Here is an 18,434-nt window from a genome sequence, read left to right on the forward strand (position 1 = left end):
AGAAGATGCTCATTTAAAACAGTGCTGTCACCATGCAGAAGTGTCTGCCTGTAGCACCAGTGGGGCTAGTGAAACTTTCTGTGTGTCTTCTGAAGATGAGTGTGAGACAGGCGTTCTTGTCCAGGTGGAACTTAGCCTGTGTCTTTGTTAAAACATGACACTGTTATAAAATGAGGCAGAATTAAACCCAGTGCGAATTAGAAACGTGTCAGGGGATTACAAAAGGGATTTTAGATCAGAATTAGTGTAATGCAGACAAGAGTTTTGTGAAAAGAACTGGGAACAGAACCAAGGTTTCCTCCTTTTCTCTCGACTCTATATAAAGAACTCGCATGTACAGATGATAATTGCAGTGGTGAGAGGATGCCAAATTATATAATGCTTCTACCCACATTCCTCTTTTCTAACCTCTTCCATTCCTCTTGTGTGAACACAACGAAAAATAATCAGGAGCTTGATCCCATTTACACCTTTATGGGTTCTTTCATGAATCTGTAGCCGGGATCAGGCTCCACTGATCAGGGACAAAAGATGGATGCGAATGTGCAAAATGTCTGCGGTACCAAAAATAGATCCATATTTATTCCTGTCATAACTTCAGCTAAGCCGATGGAATGGTGCCAAGGCTGAATATGCCCACAGTCTATAGGGCAGCTGGCTGCCTGGCAGGAGTCAAGTTTGACGAGAACGCTTTTGTAAGAACGATTAAGCCTTCCCATAATGACAGTACCTGGTGACATTTTAGAAATATTCACCTGTGCTTTAAACAATTTTCTGGGAGGTTTCAGATACATCTGTGATGCCTAACAGAAAAGAATGGCATTGATCAAGCCTTGAGTTTAGTTCCATCAGCACTTCTGACCCACCAGACCAGTTAACGAGGTGTTCTAATTGAGATGATAATTCTACAGTTTTTCCACTTACACTAATGTAGTATTTGGCTCCACTGAGGCTGGGTATTAAGCACAAGTCAAAAGGAAGGTCTGATGCTCTGATCTTTTGCTACATTTCATAAAGCTTTTAATTTTACTTGTGATACCCACATGCAGTCCAGATAGGCGTTTTCTTTCCACTTGGGTTTAGAGACCCTGTTGCATTGTTAATTGATGATGTGTGAGCAACGAAGGCAGCTTCAATAGTTTTACTGTTCCAGAAACATTCATCTCATTCATAAAGATCATCTGTTCAAGAGCAGTCGACCCTGGCTTGTGTTCTGTTTACTGGCTTTGTTTTGGGCAATGTGCTGACTTGCCTACATGCTCTTCAGCGACAGAGTATTCAAATAGTTTCCACCGATGTGTTAAGGTCTCTGGCTCACATGAGTCTGCTTACTAAAATTTTGAGAATATTAAGCCAGTTCTTGACACCACCACTATTTTGGCACTCAAGATGACGCTACATGATGTTAAGTAGCCACAGCTTGAATCCTGAGTGATGGCATCTCCTGAGCTTAGAAATCAGTCTTACAGGCCAAGTCACTGGTGGGGTTTGTGGTTTGTTTCCCCCGCCCTCCATATTTCCCTCACTTGGGGAGTGGGTGGATGCTCGCTCAACTACAGGCAGATAAAGGGGGATGTTGGGGTTATTCAGGCAAAGATGCTTGTCAACCTTAAAGCTGCAGGGGGATGTTCCCCTAGTTAGTGGCTCATGCAACATTTGTGGCAGGGGAGAATGGAGGTCTTGCTTTTTGTTTAGATAGTCTGCCTGTTTTTTTATTTTTACTCATTTCATAGATTAGATGAAGAAATTTGGTTGATTCAAAACAGGAGAAAGGAAAACCAGTCAGGCTGTTCAAAGAAGATAAGAATGATATATTCCCAGATCCCATTCCCTGTCTAGAAGCTGTTTCTTTTAATATTCCTAACCTTTAAAACAGGTAACACCAATTAATACTTGTTAAAAAACCCATCTCCCTAGTCACTTCCAACGACAAGACCAAAATTGATGTTGTCCATCTCTGTGGATACAGCCTGTGATGTGATGTGTTAACAGTTCATGACATCATGGTATAGCTGCACTGCCACTGGATACAGTACATCATTGCATTTCAGTGGCATTATGCTGTAGTGTTTGGATATGTGAAGCAAAATATACATAACATTTTAAAAATACCAACAGGTATTAGATAACTGGATTATTAATGGAAACTTTTCTCTTAAACAGATGTTTTGAACTGGACCTGTATTAATTCTAGGCCACTCTTCAAATGTGGTGTCAGGAATTCACATGAAGTTTGGTAAAGCAGGGGTCCATGTTACTGATTTGGCAAAACAACTGGCAGGAGCATGGATTGAGTGTATTCCCAAAACATGACCCGTACTTCAGCAGGAAGGACTGCACACCAAGAAATAAAGTAGGTGGAATGTTCAATCCACTGTCATCAAAGGATTCAATTCGGTGATTGTTAAAGGCACAATGAAAGGAATCCTTTTCTCTTTCTCAAATCAACTTTGTGTCTGTTTTGGTACCCGGTTTTGAAACCTAGCTGGTTTTCCAGGATGAAAACAGAACAAAAACTGGCAAGTTCTGTGCATCTGGGATTGGTGGCCTAAACCTCATAAAAAGTGTAAGTGAAGAAGAGAACATTAAGCTGTCAATTAGATCTTCTAATAGCTTTTAAACATTACTGTATTTTATTACAGACCTAAAATTAGCCTTGTTTTCAGACTTGGAACTTATTCAATTTTTTCATATTTCAGGCCCAACCTTCTTTTTAGCAGGCGAGGCTGGTTTTTCAACACTGACAGGGGAGTGAACTTTAGAAGGTCCATCTCAGTGAGATGGATGAAGAGTGACATGTGGTTTCCAATCTGAGGTTAATGACTAAAGAGGCTAGGGTGAAAGGTGGGAATAGTTATTCAAAAAAACAACTACAATCCCCAAACAAACAAAAAACCCCCACCAAACAAAAGACAAACCCAAAAAACAAGTCTGGACCAGAAAAACCAACAAAAGTCCCACAAATACATCTAATGTCTTCTGAAACTGTCTTCTGGTAATGCAGACAGTTTTACATTGAAATGTTGCAGAAGAATAGTACTTTTATAATGAATAGAATGCATGGTCTGACTTTATTTCCAGTTCTTCAGCTAACTCGTGCTGTAACCCAGGATAATTCATCTAAGATAACATACACGGAAGGATCCAACATTTAGCTAAATCTTAAAAATGCTATCCCGATCCTGCTGCTTAATCCATGAATGCCTCCTTTTTCTATCTGAAAGAGTTTCAGATATAAAAACTTGGGGTTTGCACATTAAAACTTTCCCAAAAGTCTGGGTGTAAAAGGGGCAGGACCCAGGTCCCATTGAAGCAGGTGGTAGAGCGTGCTTCAGCCTTCCTTCCCTGCAAGTTCCTGGCAGCCAGGATGGGGCAGGGTGGGGGGATCGTGTTGCCTCTGTCTTGCCTAGTAGCTCTCACCCAGCTTGTATTTCAAATGTTTCAAGAGTCGGTTGTGTATGGCTCCTCTCTGCTTGCTGGGATTGCTCTTGTCCCTGCAGCCCAGGCAGTGGCGCGGGGATTCGGTCTTCAGGCAGTGGGTGAGGTGGGAAGACAGAGCTGAAGGAATCGCCCCTGCTGGGGAAATACTGTGATACCTGGGGCTGAGGTGAGGATGTGATATAAAATGCACCTTTCTCTTCCATGTTTTCCATTGCCTTTGTGATACTACTCTGAGGCACCCTCCCCTCCCTGCGTGTGGTGTAGGATGCCGACGTGGTAACTCAAAGCCTTTGGCTGCCTGAAAATTGGGTGTTGTGGCACTGTAAATCTCGGTGCTAAGACCCCCTTTACGACTCCAAAGGCATCTCTCTGTGCCTTGAATTTCTATGCAGATAATCCTCCGCAGTCCAGGATCGGCGCTCCGCGGCCAGAAGGAAGGGACATGTGCCGCTCTTAATGTGTAGTGCTTAGCAGGAATGAGGGGTCTGGGGGATCACAGTATCTGCAGAGCGGCGTACAGAGGGAGGAACCCGTGACACCGAGAGACAGACTCCCAAAAGCGAAGCGCCGTGTTGCTATAATGGGGCTGCATTACTCACTGCGCTTATTCAAATTCCTGTTGACGCTGGCAGCGGGAGTTTTCCCGAACAGCAGAGAACAATGAGTCACCCCCAGGTGTTTATATTTGAAACCGCCTTGGGCGCTTTTTTTTTTTTTTTTTTTAAATTTAAATTTCAAAAAGGAACCGGCACGACGCTCCCTCCCTCCGTGCAGCCCCGAGCATCCCTCCCCGGCCGGAGCCGTCGGGTTGGCGCAGCCCCCGCGGACCCGCTCCTCCGCGGAGTTCCCTGCCCGCCGCAGGAGTTGCGGCCGCTCCTCCCCCTGCGGAGACACAGTTCTGTCTTTTCTCTTTTTTTTTTTTCCCCTTTTTTTGTTGTTCCTGCTTCCAGCAGGCAGGGCGGCCTCCGGATTGGCCCTGCCTGCACCGTGCCGGCGAGGCAGCCGCCGCCTCCCGCCTCCCGCCCGGGCTGGTCCCCGTCCCCCCACTCCCCGCCTTCCCCGCCCCGGCCGCTGCCTGCCCCGGGAGAGGCGCAGGATGCGCTGAGCAGCGCCGGGCGGGAACCCGCTCCACTGCGGGAGGGGAAGATGAGGTGGCGGCTGCTTTCCCTTCCCTCTGACAGCTGAATGATTCTTTTTTTTTTTTTTCCTCCCGGTTTTCATGATCAGCACTGGGGGAGCCGGGAAATTTTGTGTGGCCACTGGCGTATTTTTATTTAAAATTGCTGTCAGTGGACGTTTCTCCTTCTGCTCCGGCATCGTTGCCCTGTTCGCAGCTATTAAGGCTTAAGAAGCTTGATTCTCTAAGGCTCGTATCCAAGGGCATCAGTCATTAACACACTGAGCTACATCTGCTTCTTGGCTAAGACTGAAGAAAGACATCTTAAGCTGGAAATCCTGCTTGCTCGCTCACTCACTCTAGTGCTTACGGAAGGGGAAGCATATGCAGCAGCAGGTTCCTTTTTTTTTTTTTGTAATTCCAAAAGGCTGCCTGACTTTGGAGATGCGGTGACAAGATAATGGAGTGAAAGTCTCCCGTTTCCAGGGAAGAAAATTACAGGAGTCAGCCAGAGAAAGGAAGGAGCAGGTTAAATAACAGCAGAAATAGGAAGGAAGACAGTGGTGAAGAACTGAGAATAAAATTGGAGGGAACAGGTGGAAGGCTGGCATAAAGCTGGGAGATATTTTAGGCTGAAAGTGGCTTTTTTTTTCTTTTGGTTTTTTTTTTGTCCTATTTTTAAGATTTTTTTTATTGTTGGTTTTAAATTTTAAGCTCGTTTTGGAGATCCCTGCAGTGAAGCAGGCTGCTTTAGTGTAGAGCAGCTTCCCCAACGTGTCCTTTTCTCTCTCCCTGCCTGCTGTCTCTGCTCTTGCTGCTGCTGACAGAAACGTGTTAGGAAAGCAGAAAGGGAAAATGCCAGCCATCCTGGTAGCCTCCAAAATGAAATCGGGACTACCTAAACCCGTACACAGCGCTGCTCCAATCCTGCATGTCCCAACGGCCAGGACCATCCCACAGCCCTGTTACCTGAAGTTTGGGAACAAGGTGGAGGTGACGAAGCCATTGTATTCCAGCCAGATTCCTCTCAAATCTGCTAATGGACAAGAAAACGCAGGAGATGGACTCCTACCAAGGAAGAGTAGCTCGGTAGAAAATGGATTTGACACACAGGTTAGAAATCACCAAATTCTGGGGAGGTGTATGTGAGAATGTATTTCCCTACTGAATGTGTGCAGCGGGTTTTCTGAGGTAGATGGTGGTGTGAACATCAGTGAAAGAAGGGTGCGGGGGGTGTAATAACATCCATCTGCAGTGCTGGGGTGCTTTATATTCCACATAGTGGCATGTGTTACCTGGGGGTGGCTTTGTAATTTTGTCATGGTGGAGCTGGTGGTGGGGTGGTGAGGGATGGGGCCACATGTGCTGCTTACCTGCACCGCCGGCTCTGCTGCCTTTGCTTGAACTTGTGGTGTTTATGGAAGGGAGATAGATGGTAGAGATGATGTGTATGGGCTGTGTTCTTTGTGCTCTTCCTGTGGGTGCTAATTAACACGGCTGGTCTGTGTGCCTTGGATGGGGACGGATTGCTGGTTGTCATGTGCCCTGTGCTCGGTTATGTACCGCACTGGAGCATTAGTCGTGTGAACGTTCTGTATTTGTAGTGTGTGGGGAGTGAATGGGAGGCAGCGCCTGATGGTCACTTGCAATATGCATGTCATTCTTAGTGCAGCTAAATTAAATAGATTATGTGGGAAATTGATGCTCAAGTGTTTTAGAGCTGTATGTGCACGACATCATAGATGCAGCACATTATCAATACACATTTTTTAGGCTTCCCTTGAATGTGCATCACTTCCTTAACGTATTTTTATATACGCTGCTTCCTGCATAGGGAGGAGAAACGTTTGTTCTTCAGCTTGTTTAATTTTTGTCAGTACAGTTAACGTTTTCTGCATGGCTCGGGTTGCCTGGTACTGCTGATGCCTTGGTGTGCTCAACAGCAGTGTAAGCAGATAGTACGTGTTAGCGTACTACGGTGTGAGCAAAGCAGATGGTCTGCTGCAGCAAGCAGAATTGATTAACGTTACAGAGATTGCCGTATAGCAGCATGATGTATTTTGGCAACAGCCATGTATGTTACAAGCCGCTTCCACAGTGATCTGAGCCCAGTAGAAGGTGATACTGTTGTATAACATATATTTATCTTTTTTCTGGTTTGGTTTTTTTTTTTCCTTCCTCAAGGAATAACAGGTCATCCTTACCATCTAGGTTTTTGAAATCTACAACCTCATAGCCAAATTCTCTTAGATCAGTGTGGCTACTGACTGGATGTGTTTGGCTCTATGCCCTGAATTTTAGGATACGCTGCACTTTCATTGCTGGTAGACAGGGTGATGTATCGGGCGACTCAGGCCAGGCAAATGTGACTGTAGCAGTTCCTGAGGGACTGAGAGCAGGAAAAGGAGACAGCCAAGTGTTGGTGGAAGGGCGGTGACGGCAGACAGACTGACCTGTGCATCACATCTTGTTCTTAAGAGAGAAACAAATACTATTTTTTATTTTCTTTTCCTCTTGTGCTAGGGTCTGTCATCCTGATTATGAAACGTCAGCAAAATCCCTTTATAGGCTGCTCTTTCTCACAGACACGCCTTGGTTTCTGCCTAGAAATTTACATTCCTGCAAAAGCAATTGTTATTCATAAGTACTTTCTCATCTTAAAATAGATTATAATCAGAGAGATCCTGCCAGTGGTAGCCGTTTGCAGCAGGAAGGGGACTACTATGGTGCTTTTAACCCTTACACAGATGTGGAGCTAGCCCCGCTTTCTTATATCCTGATGCTGAATTGGTCTTCATGCTAATTTGTTAGATTAAACAGGGAGGGATTTTGGGCAAAGGAATTTCAGATAATTTTGAGTTTTGAATAACTTCATCAGCAGGGGAAATCTTAAGCTTTGTCATTCTTGGTAACCTCATTTGGGTAGCAGTCTAAGCAGATAACCAACACCTTTTAAGGTGTGAGCCAGTGAGGTTTGTTTTACTATCCATTATGTTGAATAAACACAGTCCTTTTTTGTTATTCTTATTGATCCAGCTTTGATCCCTCTGCCCACATAAGCACGTAGGCTGTTGCCATTCAAGGCAGTAATTTGGATCATCAGTCTATAGAGAGATTTTTCCAGATAGGTTGTACCAAGGGCACCATTCTTCTCTTGTTTCTACTGTCCCTCCCTCCCAAGGGAGGAGGAAGGGGATGGATGGACAGCTGCCAGATGGTATGTCAGCAGCTGAAGCATTTTTATCTTGGAAAACCTTCAGCTACGTCCAGGTGTAGAAGTGCTTTCTGATAACAAGCCTGGTAAGGTTTAGTCTTAAGCACCACACTAGGACTAAGTATCTCAAGGATCATAGTCATCACCTATGAGGATGATCACTAGATTCTCTGGATGTTTTATCTTAAGCACCAATGGGACCCTTACCATTTTACTGTACTGTCACTTGGCATCCACTGTGATTGAGGGAAGTTAGTCTTATCGTCCCATTTTGACTGTAGATCCACAAGTCGCACTGACACCAAATGTTTTGGCACCTATCTCTTGTAGACCTTGGTCCCCACATAGAGTTTGCAGCTCATAGTGAAAGACATGATATCCTCCTGTGGGGGTGGAGGGAGAATTAAAGAAGGACCGTGACATTTGGATCGAAAATCAAAGTGAAGAAATAAAAATGACTGAAATCTATTAGATTTGTGCTGTATTTCTTGCCAAGGTTGAACTTGGCATTTGCAGCCTCAAACACTGTCTTAGAGTTAGAGGTGTAAGCTCTTTCTTTCAAGCCCCAAAGTGCTCTCAGTCCACTTTCAAGGCAAGTGGCAGAGAAGTAGACTTGCTTCTGTACCACTGCTTAGAGGTGGAGCATTCGCTGGGAGAGTGGGGGATGTCTCACTTCAATTTCCATTTCAACACCAGGGGATTCAAACTCCCGTCACATCTCTGGGGGGGGTTAAAATCAATAAGCCACAGGATGTGGTGTTCTGTGAGTATTTTGGGGAGTTGCTCTTAATCCTCTTGAAGTCGGTCCTCTTTGTGCTCTGTAATACAGAATTCAGTTGCACCTAGAGACAGGGAGCAACTTGGCCTCATGTTCAGGACATCTGCACATGGGGAAAGAGATGATGGGAGAGATGAAGCAGATAGATCAGATATCTTTAACTATTTGTGCATATGGACTTTTGTCTCCCACCCTGGTGTGTATATTTACTTCCACTTTGAATTTCTGCTTGCCTTTTTTCCTGCTCTTAGCGTACAGATTGTTCTGGAGAACAGGTTGTGCCTAGTGCATAGACCAGAAGTCACAGTGTGAAGATGCTAGACTATATTCTAGTGCTGTTTGGGCATGTTTCAAGCCACTTGCACACCAGTGATACGTTAATAGTCTTTGTTGGTGCCAAGTGGTAACTTGAGCTTGAACCTTTGGAGAACATGGGCACTGCAGGTGGCATTCATTGAAATACTCATTTTTGTTTTAAACAGGTGAAAATCAAGGTGTCCTGATACCACTGGTAAAATGTGGTATCACTGGAAACTCAGTATTTTGATTTTTTGGTGGTTTTTTTTTGTTCTTGAAATGGTTTTACATATGCAAACTGGACTTTATAGTGACTGGAAGTTTTGCGCAAGCTGGACTTCATAGTGACTGGAATTTCTGTGCTTAAGGCCATATAAGGGCAATGTGTTATTTAAAATGCTGCACAATTTATAAAAAGCATTCTTTGGTGTATTTCAGAGGCACTTTCCAGAGAAAGTTCTGAGGGCTTTAGCATCAGGCCCATTGTAAATGCTAGTCTGAAATCTTCAGTCGATGAATCATGGCAGTTTCATTCCTGTTTTATTGTTCCTGATACACATGGTCCATTCATTTTTCCATATTAAATTCCCTGTGTTGTGCACAACCATGTCCTGCTGTTGCACTGGTGCTTATTTTGTCTAATTTGAAAACACCGCCAATGAATTGTACCCTTATTTAGAGAGCATTGTTATGGAAATATTTAACTTTGTTACCAGAGAAACTTCCGTTGAGTAGATCACAAGATAGTGATCTCTCCTATACAAAATTATATTTATTAGTTATTCTGAAAAAGCTGTATGTATTTGGCTACTAAATTTACACTAGTTATTTAAGACAGAAGTCACTGCTGACTAGAAAGTCCACGAGCACAGTAAAAGTGTTCGTTCAAGGTACAAGGAAGAAGATACCATTCCAGGACTACAGTCTGTTGCCATGTTATTGTGAAAGCCACTGAAGGAGACCATGGATTTAATTACTGTGTTTATCGCTGCTGTATTGTATTTCTAGCTTCTTGATTGTCATTTTATGGAGAACCTAAAAAAATAATTGCTGTTTGTATATTAGCAGTCCTAAAAAACCTTAGTAAGTCATTGTTCCTTCCACTAAAACACTTCAAGTTAACAGGCATCTATTCAACCTGGTATGAAGGATGTGTATTCGGTAATTTCCTGTAACTGTCCTTAGTGTTGGGCAGGGTGGGGAGGCAATTGGTTATTTCTCTGAAAATGTCTTCTCAATATTCATTTGCTGAAATTTAGGCAGTTATGCTCTCTTGGTGGACATGGCAGATGCTCATTAGGTGCTGCCATGTTCTCCCTTGCTTTTCTCTTTCTCCGCACTAGGTAAAACTAATCCATTTAACCTTTTTTCTCATGAGTTCTATGTTTTGTGCCATCTACTGAGCTCTTTTCAGTTTGCCCAGACCCCCTTTTTTAAGAATTCAGGTCAAAGCTAGATAGATACTATCATCTGCAATGAAACTACTTTGCTCAGATAGACTTCTCTGCACATTGCTGTCCCAATTACTGAAGATCATGTTAAGTTGGGTGCTCTCGAGCTGGGACATTCTAGACCCCCCCTGTTTTCTAATCTTCTACTGGATTTTTTTCTTGTCATGATTTAGTTATTCTTTGCCAAGGTGTAAAGATCATCTACATCTGGGGTGTTGTATATCTGATGTGTGCTCCAAAAACATTTGCAGTCAAGAATACAAACATCCCTGGATTGTTCTACTTGGCCTTTCTGGAGTCAAAGTCAAAAACAATGATATGGGATGGAATTGGAAGAGAAACTCCATTACAGATCCCTGCAAAACACCTATTGCATGGCCATTTTCAGGTTGATAGTACACAACTGACAAATCTCAGGGAGTTTTTCAGTCAGTTGTACACTGCCTTGAAGTACTCTAGCTCCTCACCAACTGATTACTTCATAGGTTGCTCCAGTATTTTTCCACACTTAAAATTTAGTCTCACATCAGCCGTTTCAAGAGCCACATGTGACTCCCAATCTCTTGGCTATTGGTTAACGTTCTCTGCCTCACTGCCCCCGTTCCCATGCCATTAGCAATCCAAATGAATCCATATATTTCAGATATTAGTAATTGCTTTTCTATATTTTAATTAACTTTATCAGAAGCTGTTCATACCTCCATATCGCTGTCTAGCTAATGTAAAAGTTCATCATGAGAAAGATAAATAAAGCATATTGCAAATTATGCCTTCCTTTCTCGCCTGCATTAGCCATTTTTATGAATGATGTTGGGCTTCATAGTTTTTACTACAGAGCCATCTTGCAAAAGGGATAGGAATTAAACTATCTTTATCTGGACTTAATTTGAAGTCAGATGTACATTGACTGGTTTCAGTGCCATTATGTGGGCTGCCTCAGTGGTGTAGAAATTGGTCTCGATGGCTGCTGAGCTAAGTATAAAAGATATTATGAGGAATGTGGTCGGTAATACTGGTAACTTCACCACAAAAGATAGCTTTTTACAATGTTGGAAGAAAGCAAATGAGGTCATGTTTAGGATGTGTGCACAGGAGAAGTTTTCCTGAAGAGATGGAAAAAAGTATCTAAGAAAAACAATACATTCAGGCTCTAAAGATGTATAACCACAAAATAATATTATATTAGTATCAATTTTAATGCACTTGCCTATGTAATTACAGTTATGTGCTTACATGCATTCCTATCAAAAACCCCTTACTGTATCTTGCTTTCTGATGGATTATCTTTTTTAACACTACTATTAAGTAGCCAAATTCTTCAGCTATGTATGATTACAAAGTTTTTAATATGTTTATAGATAGATATTGACAAATATTAAATTGCTAGCACACTTCTCTAAATGAAATGTTACCAGACAGAAAACAATTTATGAATTGTTTTATTGTTATTATTAACATGGAGTTCTCAGTGATCTGCTTTTTAATATAAAAAGCTACCCTGTTTTAACGCCCTGTATTTGAACATAAGATATAAGATTGCACTATAGACTCAGAGGGCTCTTTCATTGTTGGGTTTTCATTTAGAATATGCAACAGGTCTCTCGGAATCCAAATGTCCATTTCAGTTCTAATTGTACTGGTGAATGAATGAAAATAGTTTTTGCTCTGATTTCAGCTTAATTATGACAGTTCTTGAGCAGAAGAACATTTGGTCATCATGTAATGCTCCTCCCCAAGTTGAGTACCTTTACTGTCAAATTGCCCAAGGTGGGATTTCCAAAGTTATTTATTGTTGAGCTAATAATGCTACTGTCAAATTCATTCAAGTTATTATGGTCTGTGATAGTGATTTTGAAATACTCATTTAATATGACCTTTATTCCTGTTTCAAATTTTTTTAAAAAATTATATTTCTCTGGACTTTGCTAACAGCTTATATCTAAGGAACTTCCAAATTTTAATATACTTAACCTAAGAGCATTCCTTAGAGGCATGGATGTTATTTTATAAATGAATGGCTGTCACAAAGAAACTTACCCAAGGTCATAAAGTCTTCAGTGCCATAGAAAATTACTAGCTAGTCCCCTGACTATTACATTATCTTTCTCCTTTGCTGCTACTTGTTAATCAGTTCAAAATGCTTATGATGTCCATATGTTCTATCTCTGTCCTTGAAACTCTTCACTTACTCCATAAAATTATATTTCTTCAGTGAACACTCTCTGTCCCTGTATTACCAAGTAATTGTGATCCCCGTCTGCTCTGACACTTGATGTACGATAGCACCCTACACTTGGGTCCAGGTGTCTTCTAACCAGAAGTGGGTTAAATTTATTATATTTTTTCCCTTGTTCTCTTTCTCTCTGCCTTCCTGGCTGCAGTGGTAAATTTCTTTGACAGCTTTTAGAGTTTTCCTTCTTTTCCTAGTTGGTTTGTCTATCGTGTGTTCCACAGAACTTCTCTGTTGTTGATATGTGTGTACATATATATATATACACACATGCATGTATATATATATATATGCATGTGTGTATATATATATATATATATATATGTTGTATTTCAGTTCTGTTCAACACGCAATCTCTCTTCAGGGCTTGTTTGAACTGAACTTGGCTTCACTGGAGAAGCATTATGTTTTTCTACCTCTCCAGCTGCTAGCTCAAATTTGTGTAATAATAATGTATCTAATTTGTCCATGTTCAAATATGGATAAAATAATTTTAATTTGAAAAGCAAGGGTACTGTGAGAAAATAGAAAGGCAAAAGCATCTGTGTGTATTGTAAACAAAGTGTAGATGCTACTTGAGCTGTACAAGTGTTCTTAGTGTCTGAAAATCATGCTGGTGTGCTTTATGGAGCTCATCATAATGGAACATTCACTAGTCTTCAAAATACTCTCGTAAGTAGTTAGGCCATATGAAATAGAAACCTATCCTGAAGGAATCACCTGAAGATGCAGAGAGGTATAAGGATATTAGCAGAGGTAACAACAGGTACTGCTTTTTAAAACTCCTAGCTCTAAACTTGAGCTTTACTTCTCAAAAAAAAAAGCGATCTGGTAAACAAAATGTGAACCTTTCGCAATTTTCAAGTACCTGAGAAGTAACCAAAAGAACAAAAACTGAGATCAACACAAACAGTGCTCTTTTTTCTGTCCAGAGTGTACCAAAAAATAAAGCCTTTATTTCATTGAAATAGGAAGAGTGGATTCCAACAAATCTCTTTTTCTTACCAAAGTGGAAAAAATTAAGGCAGGGTTTAAATCAATAATGATTCTGTTTGAACTTCGCAATCTTGCAACACAAAATAAATATTATAAGTGCTGTTGAAGAACATAGAGTTTTGTATGAAGTGATAGCTGGGCCTTTAATGGAAGGATGTGTTTTTTGAGCTTCTATTTTTCCTCATTTGTTTTCTGCTTATTTAAGCTCCGGGGGCTAAACTTTCTACTTTTATTCTGGTAGAAATCAAGAGATCTCTTAACATTTAACCTACTTGTTTTTTCCTTGCAGTAAACTGTAGAACCTCAACCAAACTCAGATTCATTCTTCTGAGAAGTTTACCTGGCTAAAAATACCCTGCTTTAATATTATTTTTAGAAACATCTATATTTGAAGTATATAAATGGTCAGATTTTATGTGTATTATTAGACGTGAACTGTTGGTACATTTTGTAACAGGAAGCTGCTGGTTTTCCATTCACCAAGAACTGGAATCCAGTCAAAAACTTGGCACTTACTTGATGCCTCTAATTTTATCTGTAAATTGTTCTTTCTGAAATAGTTTGTGGAAACATTCTCAGTTTCTTCAGTTTTGCGAAGCATAGGCTTGGAAATAGCTGCTAAAACATAAAACAAATAAACCATTTATTAAAATAAATAATTGAGAAAACAGGTCACTTTTTAAAAACCAGGCTGAGATCTGAAGATTTATTCTGATTCCACCTATATTTTTTCTTCTTGAAAGTATTTTTAGGTGTGTTATCCTTGGATTATTTCTCTTTTTACTTTAGGGTTATTTTAGAATTGGAAGCAATGTGTGGGAAAACAATACACGAAAGGAAAAAATATCTAACTTCTGGATTTCAAAATATGCTTTTACCAGGACTTTTGCCCTTATGTGTGTTCAGTTTTGGACTGTCATATCATCGTATTTTGACAATGTCTTGTTTACTCCCATGGCCTCTTCTTAAATTTTACCCCGTGTCCACCCGTTGTCTTGAATGTTTCATTATGTCCCCTTCCTATTCTCAGTGGGCTTTTTCTCTACAGTTATGGACAGAAGTTGCAATATCCTCTTTCATAGTTGGAAAGATTACCTAAATCTCCTTATTTTACTTGTCCCATAACTAATATTGATCCATTTCTTCTTTCTTGTTATTTACATAATGATCACCGTGGTATCATACCAAAGTGTCTAATGTGAGTTCATGCTTATGATGTAGACTTCAGAATTGCCTGTAGCAGTAGTGAGGCTGTACTGGAGGAGCTAGCAGCTGGTGAAGACTGCCCAGGGGCTGCTTCCCAATAGTATTTGTTGAGATTTTATTTTATACGAACGAGAAGAAAAAATTCAAGATTGTAGAGACCAAGGAACTGGGATTGTCAGGCATTGGTATGGTAATGATGATGCTTTGCTTGACAAGGAAATGTGGTCAGGTGTCTGAAACATGAATTCTTGAGCAATAAGTTGATGGATTCATCAGTGTTTTATTTAAAAGTGGAAGTTGGTCTCTTCATAAAGGTAATAAATACTGTTATTCCTCAGAGGACCAGAGGCCAAGGTACTTGACTTGCTGCTCCCTCCATGCCTTGGGTGGAGGAATGACAGGTTCTTAGACACTAGGGTTCCAAAGATGTAGGAGGCTGGGCCACAAAGCCTTCTTGGAGAAACCCAGAGATATTTGTCTTACCTGTCTGAGAAAGTAATTATCTAATTATACGCATCTAGGCTTTCCTATATAAGCAAAAAACCCAAACACCCCTCACACACAAAAAACCAAACAAAGCAGAAAAAAACAAGAGAAAAAAAAAGCCATAAAAACACTTGTCAGGCTGATTTATACAGCTGCACAAGTAGCTGTTCATAGAGCTGGGCTCTTGTTGATTGGGTTATTCTTTCTCCAAATGGAAGGAATCATGTAACTTCCTCAATCAATTTCCATGTTGTTCCTCCTCCTCCAAATGGCTGTAGAAGCTGACAAGGCATCTTTGCTAATAGGCAGCTACGTATTTTCAGAGCTGTATAGGAATCTAGTCTTCAAGATGGCTGTCTGAGAACACCCATACTTTGTTTTTGAGAGAAGTGGAAGAGGTGTATGATAGGCTGGAATTTTATGTCCTGTTGCATCCAGCACTTCACAGTGTATTTTAAGTCTGTGACAGTGCTCTTTAGAGGCTGTTCATAAAATTAAAGGGATTTTGAGTGTGGTGATCTCATTGCCACAACATGTGAGGATCTGTAGTATTTCCTAGCGTCTCAGCCTCCTTGTAATCCATTTGATGGATCTTCCATTTGAACAGCTGAAAGATATTCTCAGTTTTAAAGATTGTCCTAGCAATTCTCTGATAGGATCACCTTTCTACTACTGACCAGATGTTATTTTTGTATTGCATTTTTCTGGATTCTAAGACTTTGTTACACTTGTATGCCTTGAAACAAATATTTAGGAGCAAATTCATTTTTCTTTAGCCATGTTCACTTGACCAATGTCCACCGTTAGATCCTACAGGCACCTTTAGTACCAATAAGCTAAATACTGGTTTTGAAAAGTATTTTTAAAAGACTGCAACAGCTGTATTTCCACCTCACATCTATTTTGGCTCTTTCTCAATTTATGACATTAATTACTAGGAAGTAATTTCTAATCAGCTTGCACACGGGGGTCTAGCAGATTTGCTTCCTCTGGCGGATAGACAACTATCAGGCGTAGCATTGTAAGATCAAGCAGACACACAGATTCACATCATGTCTTTTGGAGTCCTCAGCCAATGTAGGATGATACAAAGTTGCATCTTCCTAGAGAAATGTCAGCTGTGAACTGTGGCTGGTTGTGCGTGTCAGAGGTTAAAGGCCTGGAACAGATGTAGCGCACACGTTTCCATCCACCGAGATCCGTGTGCAACTTGGAATGCAGCTGGTGAAAAGAATAATTCATGGATTGGTCTTGTAAGACAAATTTAATTCAGTTATAAATTATTCTTAATTTGAAAAAGTCTTACGGATATTTAAGCCTTCAGAACTAATTTTTAAAATGTCGTGTGTGTTTCAAGATCAAATGTACAATTGACCATTTGAAGCTGTATCTTAGAAACTGTTTTCTCCTTTCCTGCTCACTAACCATGGGCCAGTCTACTTCTCAGGGCAGCCATGCATATTCCAGACTTGTCTGTGGCTTAACTGGGACAGATTATTTCGGGAAGGAGTATTTTTGGCATTGCTACGTCTTACTCCTCCGAGATGGGCTGTGGAGCACACAGAGGTCTGGTCTTCTGGGCAAATGTGCCAAGTGGTCACTGCCAAGGAAAGCTGGCAAACAGGTGCCTGTCCTCCAGTGCGGAGCTGGAAGCAAGGCAGCAGAGTCTATTTATCCCTACACAACCTCACCAGGGGAATTCTAATGAATTTGCTTTAATTTACAAAACAAAACCCACTTTCTGCCTGTCAAGAGGGAAGAGCAGCAGTTGCCTAGGATCCCGTTTCCAAGCAGTCAGATACAAACTTCCCTCATTAGCAGCAATGGAGACTTTCCCTGTGGTTGCCTGTAAGAGATAGCCTTTTGGCCTTTTTACTTGGTAGGGTTTGGACTACATGAAGTGATTTTTTTAATATGAATTAATAGTTCAACTCCAAACCAGTGGAAGGAAATCTAGTTGTGGTAAGAAGCAGAAATATTAGGAAGAGGATCTGTTTGTGGATGAAAATGTCAAAACTGAGTGAGAGAAGCATCTTCCACAAGTGAGATGTACCCAGGATTTTCTCCTTTCTCTGTGGCTGCTTCTCACTGTGGTGCCAGACAATAGGAAACACTGTGAATATTGGGACTGATGTGGAGGGGCAGTGCCCTTCTTTGAGATGTTTGCCTTTGGGACCCACTGGCCAAGTAGTGGTAAGTGCCTGAGGCAAAAGAAAGCACAGAGAGACTCCAGACTCTGTGGGAACCCCAGGCCGTGAAGGGGAGCCAGGTCTGCCTGTTGTGTCCTGTCCCCCCCAGATGTCAGGTTTTGGGGTTCACTGAGGGTCCTGTGGTGGTCTTTCTGCTGCCCCTACCATGGATTGTTTTCAGGATCCTGGAGATGTTCCTCTTGTGGATGTATTTTGGCTTAAAGGCATTATGATAGTGAAACTTGGAAGTCCAACCCTCTTGAGGTGACATGATGGTATTGGGCATTGGGATGTAATGCCTGTGGGGCATACTCATCAGTGGTTTGGTTCATCAGATTGGATAGCAAGGCAGCTCTGTCTGATTTTTAACACAAGGATCAATCCCCTTGTTGAGCAGGTTACTTACTGCAGTCGGCACTTAAAAAAAAAAGAAGGGGGGGAAGGCAAAAAAGGGTCTGTCAAAGAACCTGAAATCAAAAAGCCAATCTACAAAGCTCCTAGACTACTCAGTAGCAGCTTCTTCACTCTCCTATACACAGTTTCAGATTTGTGCTGAGGCTTAATCTCTTGTCCACAACACGAACTAGATAAGATTTCATCTTCTTTATTACCTTCTGAGCTCTCTAAAATTTAGCAGAAAATGGGGTTTGCACTGAACAAGCACAAGTTTTTATGTATTATCTTCATAGCCTGAGAAAGCTTTATTGGTGTGAGACATTATGGTGGGGACTGATGCCACCCTAGGCTCCCCATAGGCTGCTGTGTCAGCATTTCCGAGCTGATGGCCCATCAAATCCACTCAGTGTTTATTACGCAGCATTAAGCAAAGAAAGATCTGAAAGTTCTCTGTTCTGCTGGTAAATCATTTCATTTCAGATAATTTTGCAGTTGTTCTTACCAAATTACATAAATGGATTTTCAACAAATAAAAGCCTTGGACTTTTCATGCATGTGTGCATGTTTCATCTTGCAAACAATACCTGTGGTGGAAGGAATCTCTTGTAAACCATCTTGTGAATAGCTGCAGCA

At 41.3% G+C, this 18,434-nt stretch overlaps 1 protein-coding gene across 3 annotated transcripts in view; it reads left to right on the plus strand.

The window, feature by feature from the left end:
* Positions 1-18,434, plus strand: part of NAV2 (neuron navigator 2) — a gene marked incomplete at its 5' end in the record, with an annotated part of 391,595 nt that overhangs the window by 169,293 nt on the left and 203,868 nt on the right. For 2 of the 3 annotated variants that reach the window (XM_084263022.1, XM_084263023.1), the window contains one exon: positions 5,414-5,671. The exons of the other annotated variant lie outside the window; for it this stretch is intronic. In XM_084263022.1, the coding sequence (XP_084119148.1) occupies positions 5,414-5,671 (258 nt within the window). Of the gene's footprint in view, positions 1-5,413; positions 5,672-18,434 lie in introns of those variants that run through there. 3 annotated transcript variants of the gene reach the window in all.

The sequence above is a fragment of the Gallinula chloropus genome (genome assembly GCF_964237585.1).
Source record: "Gallinula chloropus genome assembly, chromosome: 4".
Lineage (NCBI taxonomy): Eukaryota > Metazoa > Chordata > Aves > Gruiformes > Rallidae > Gallinula > Gallinula chloropus.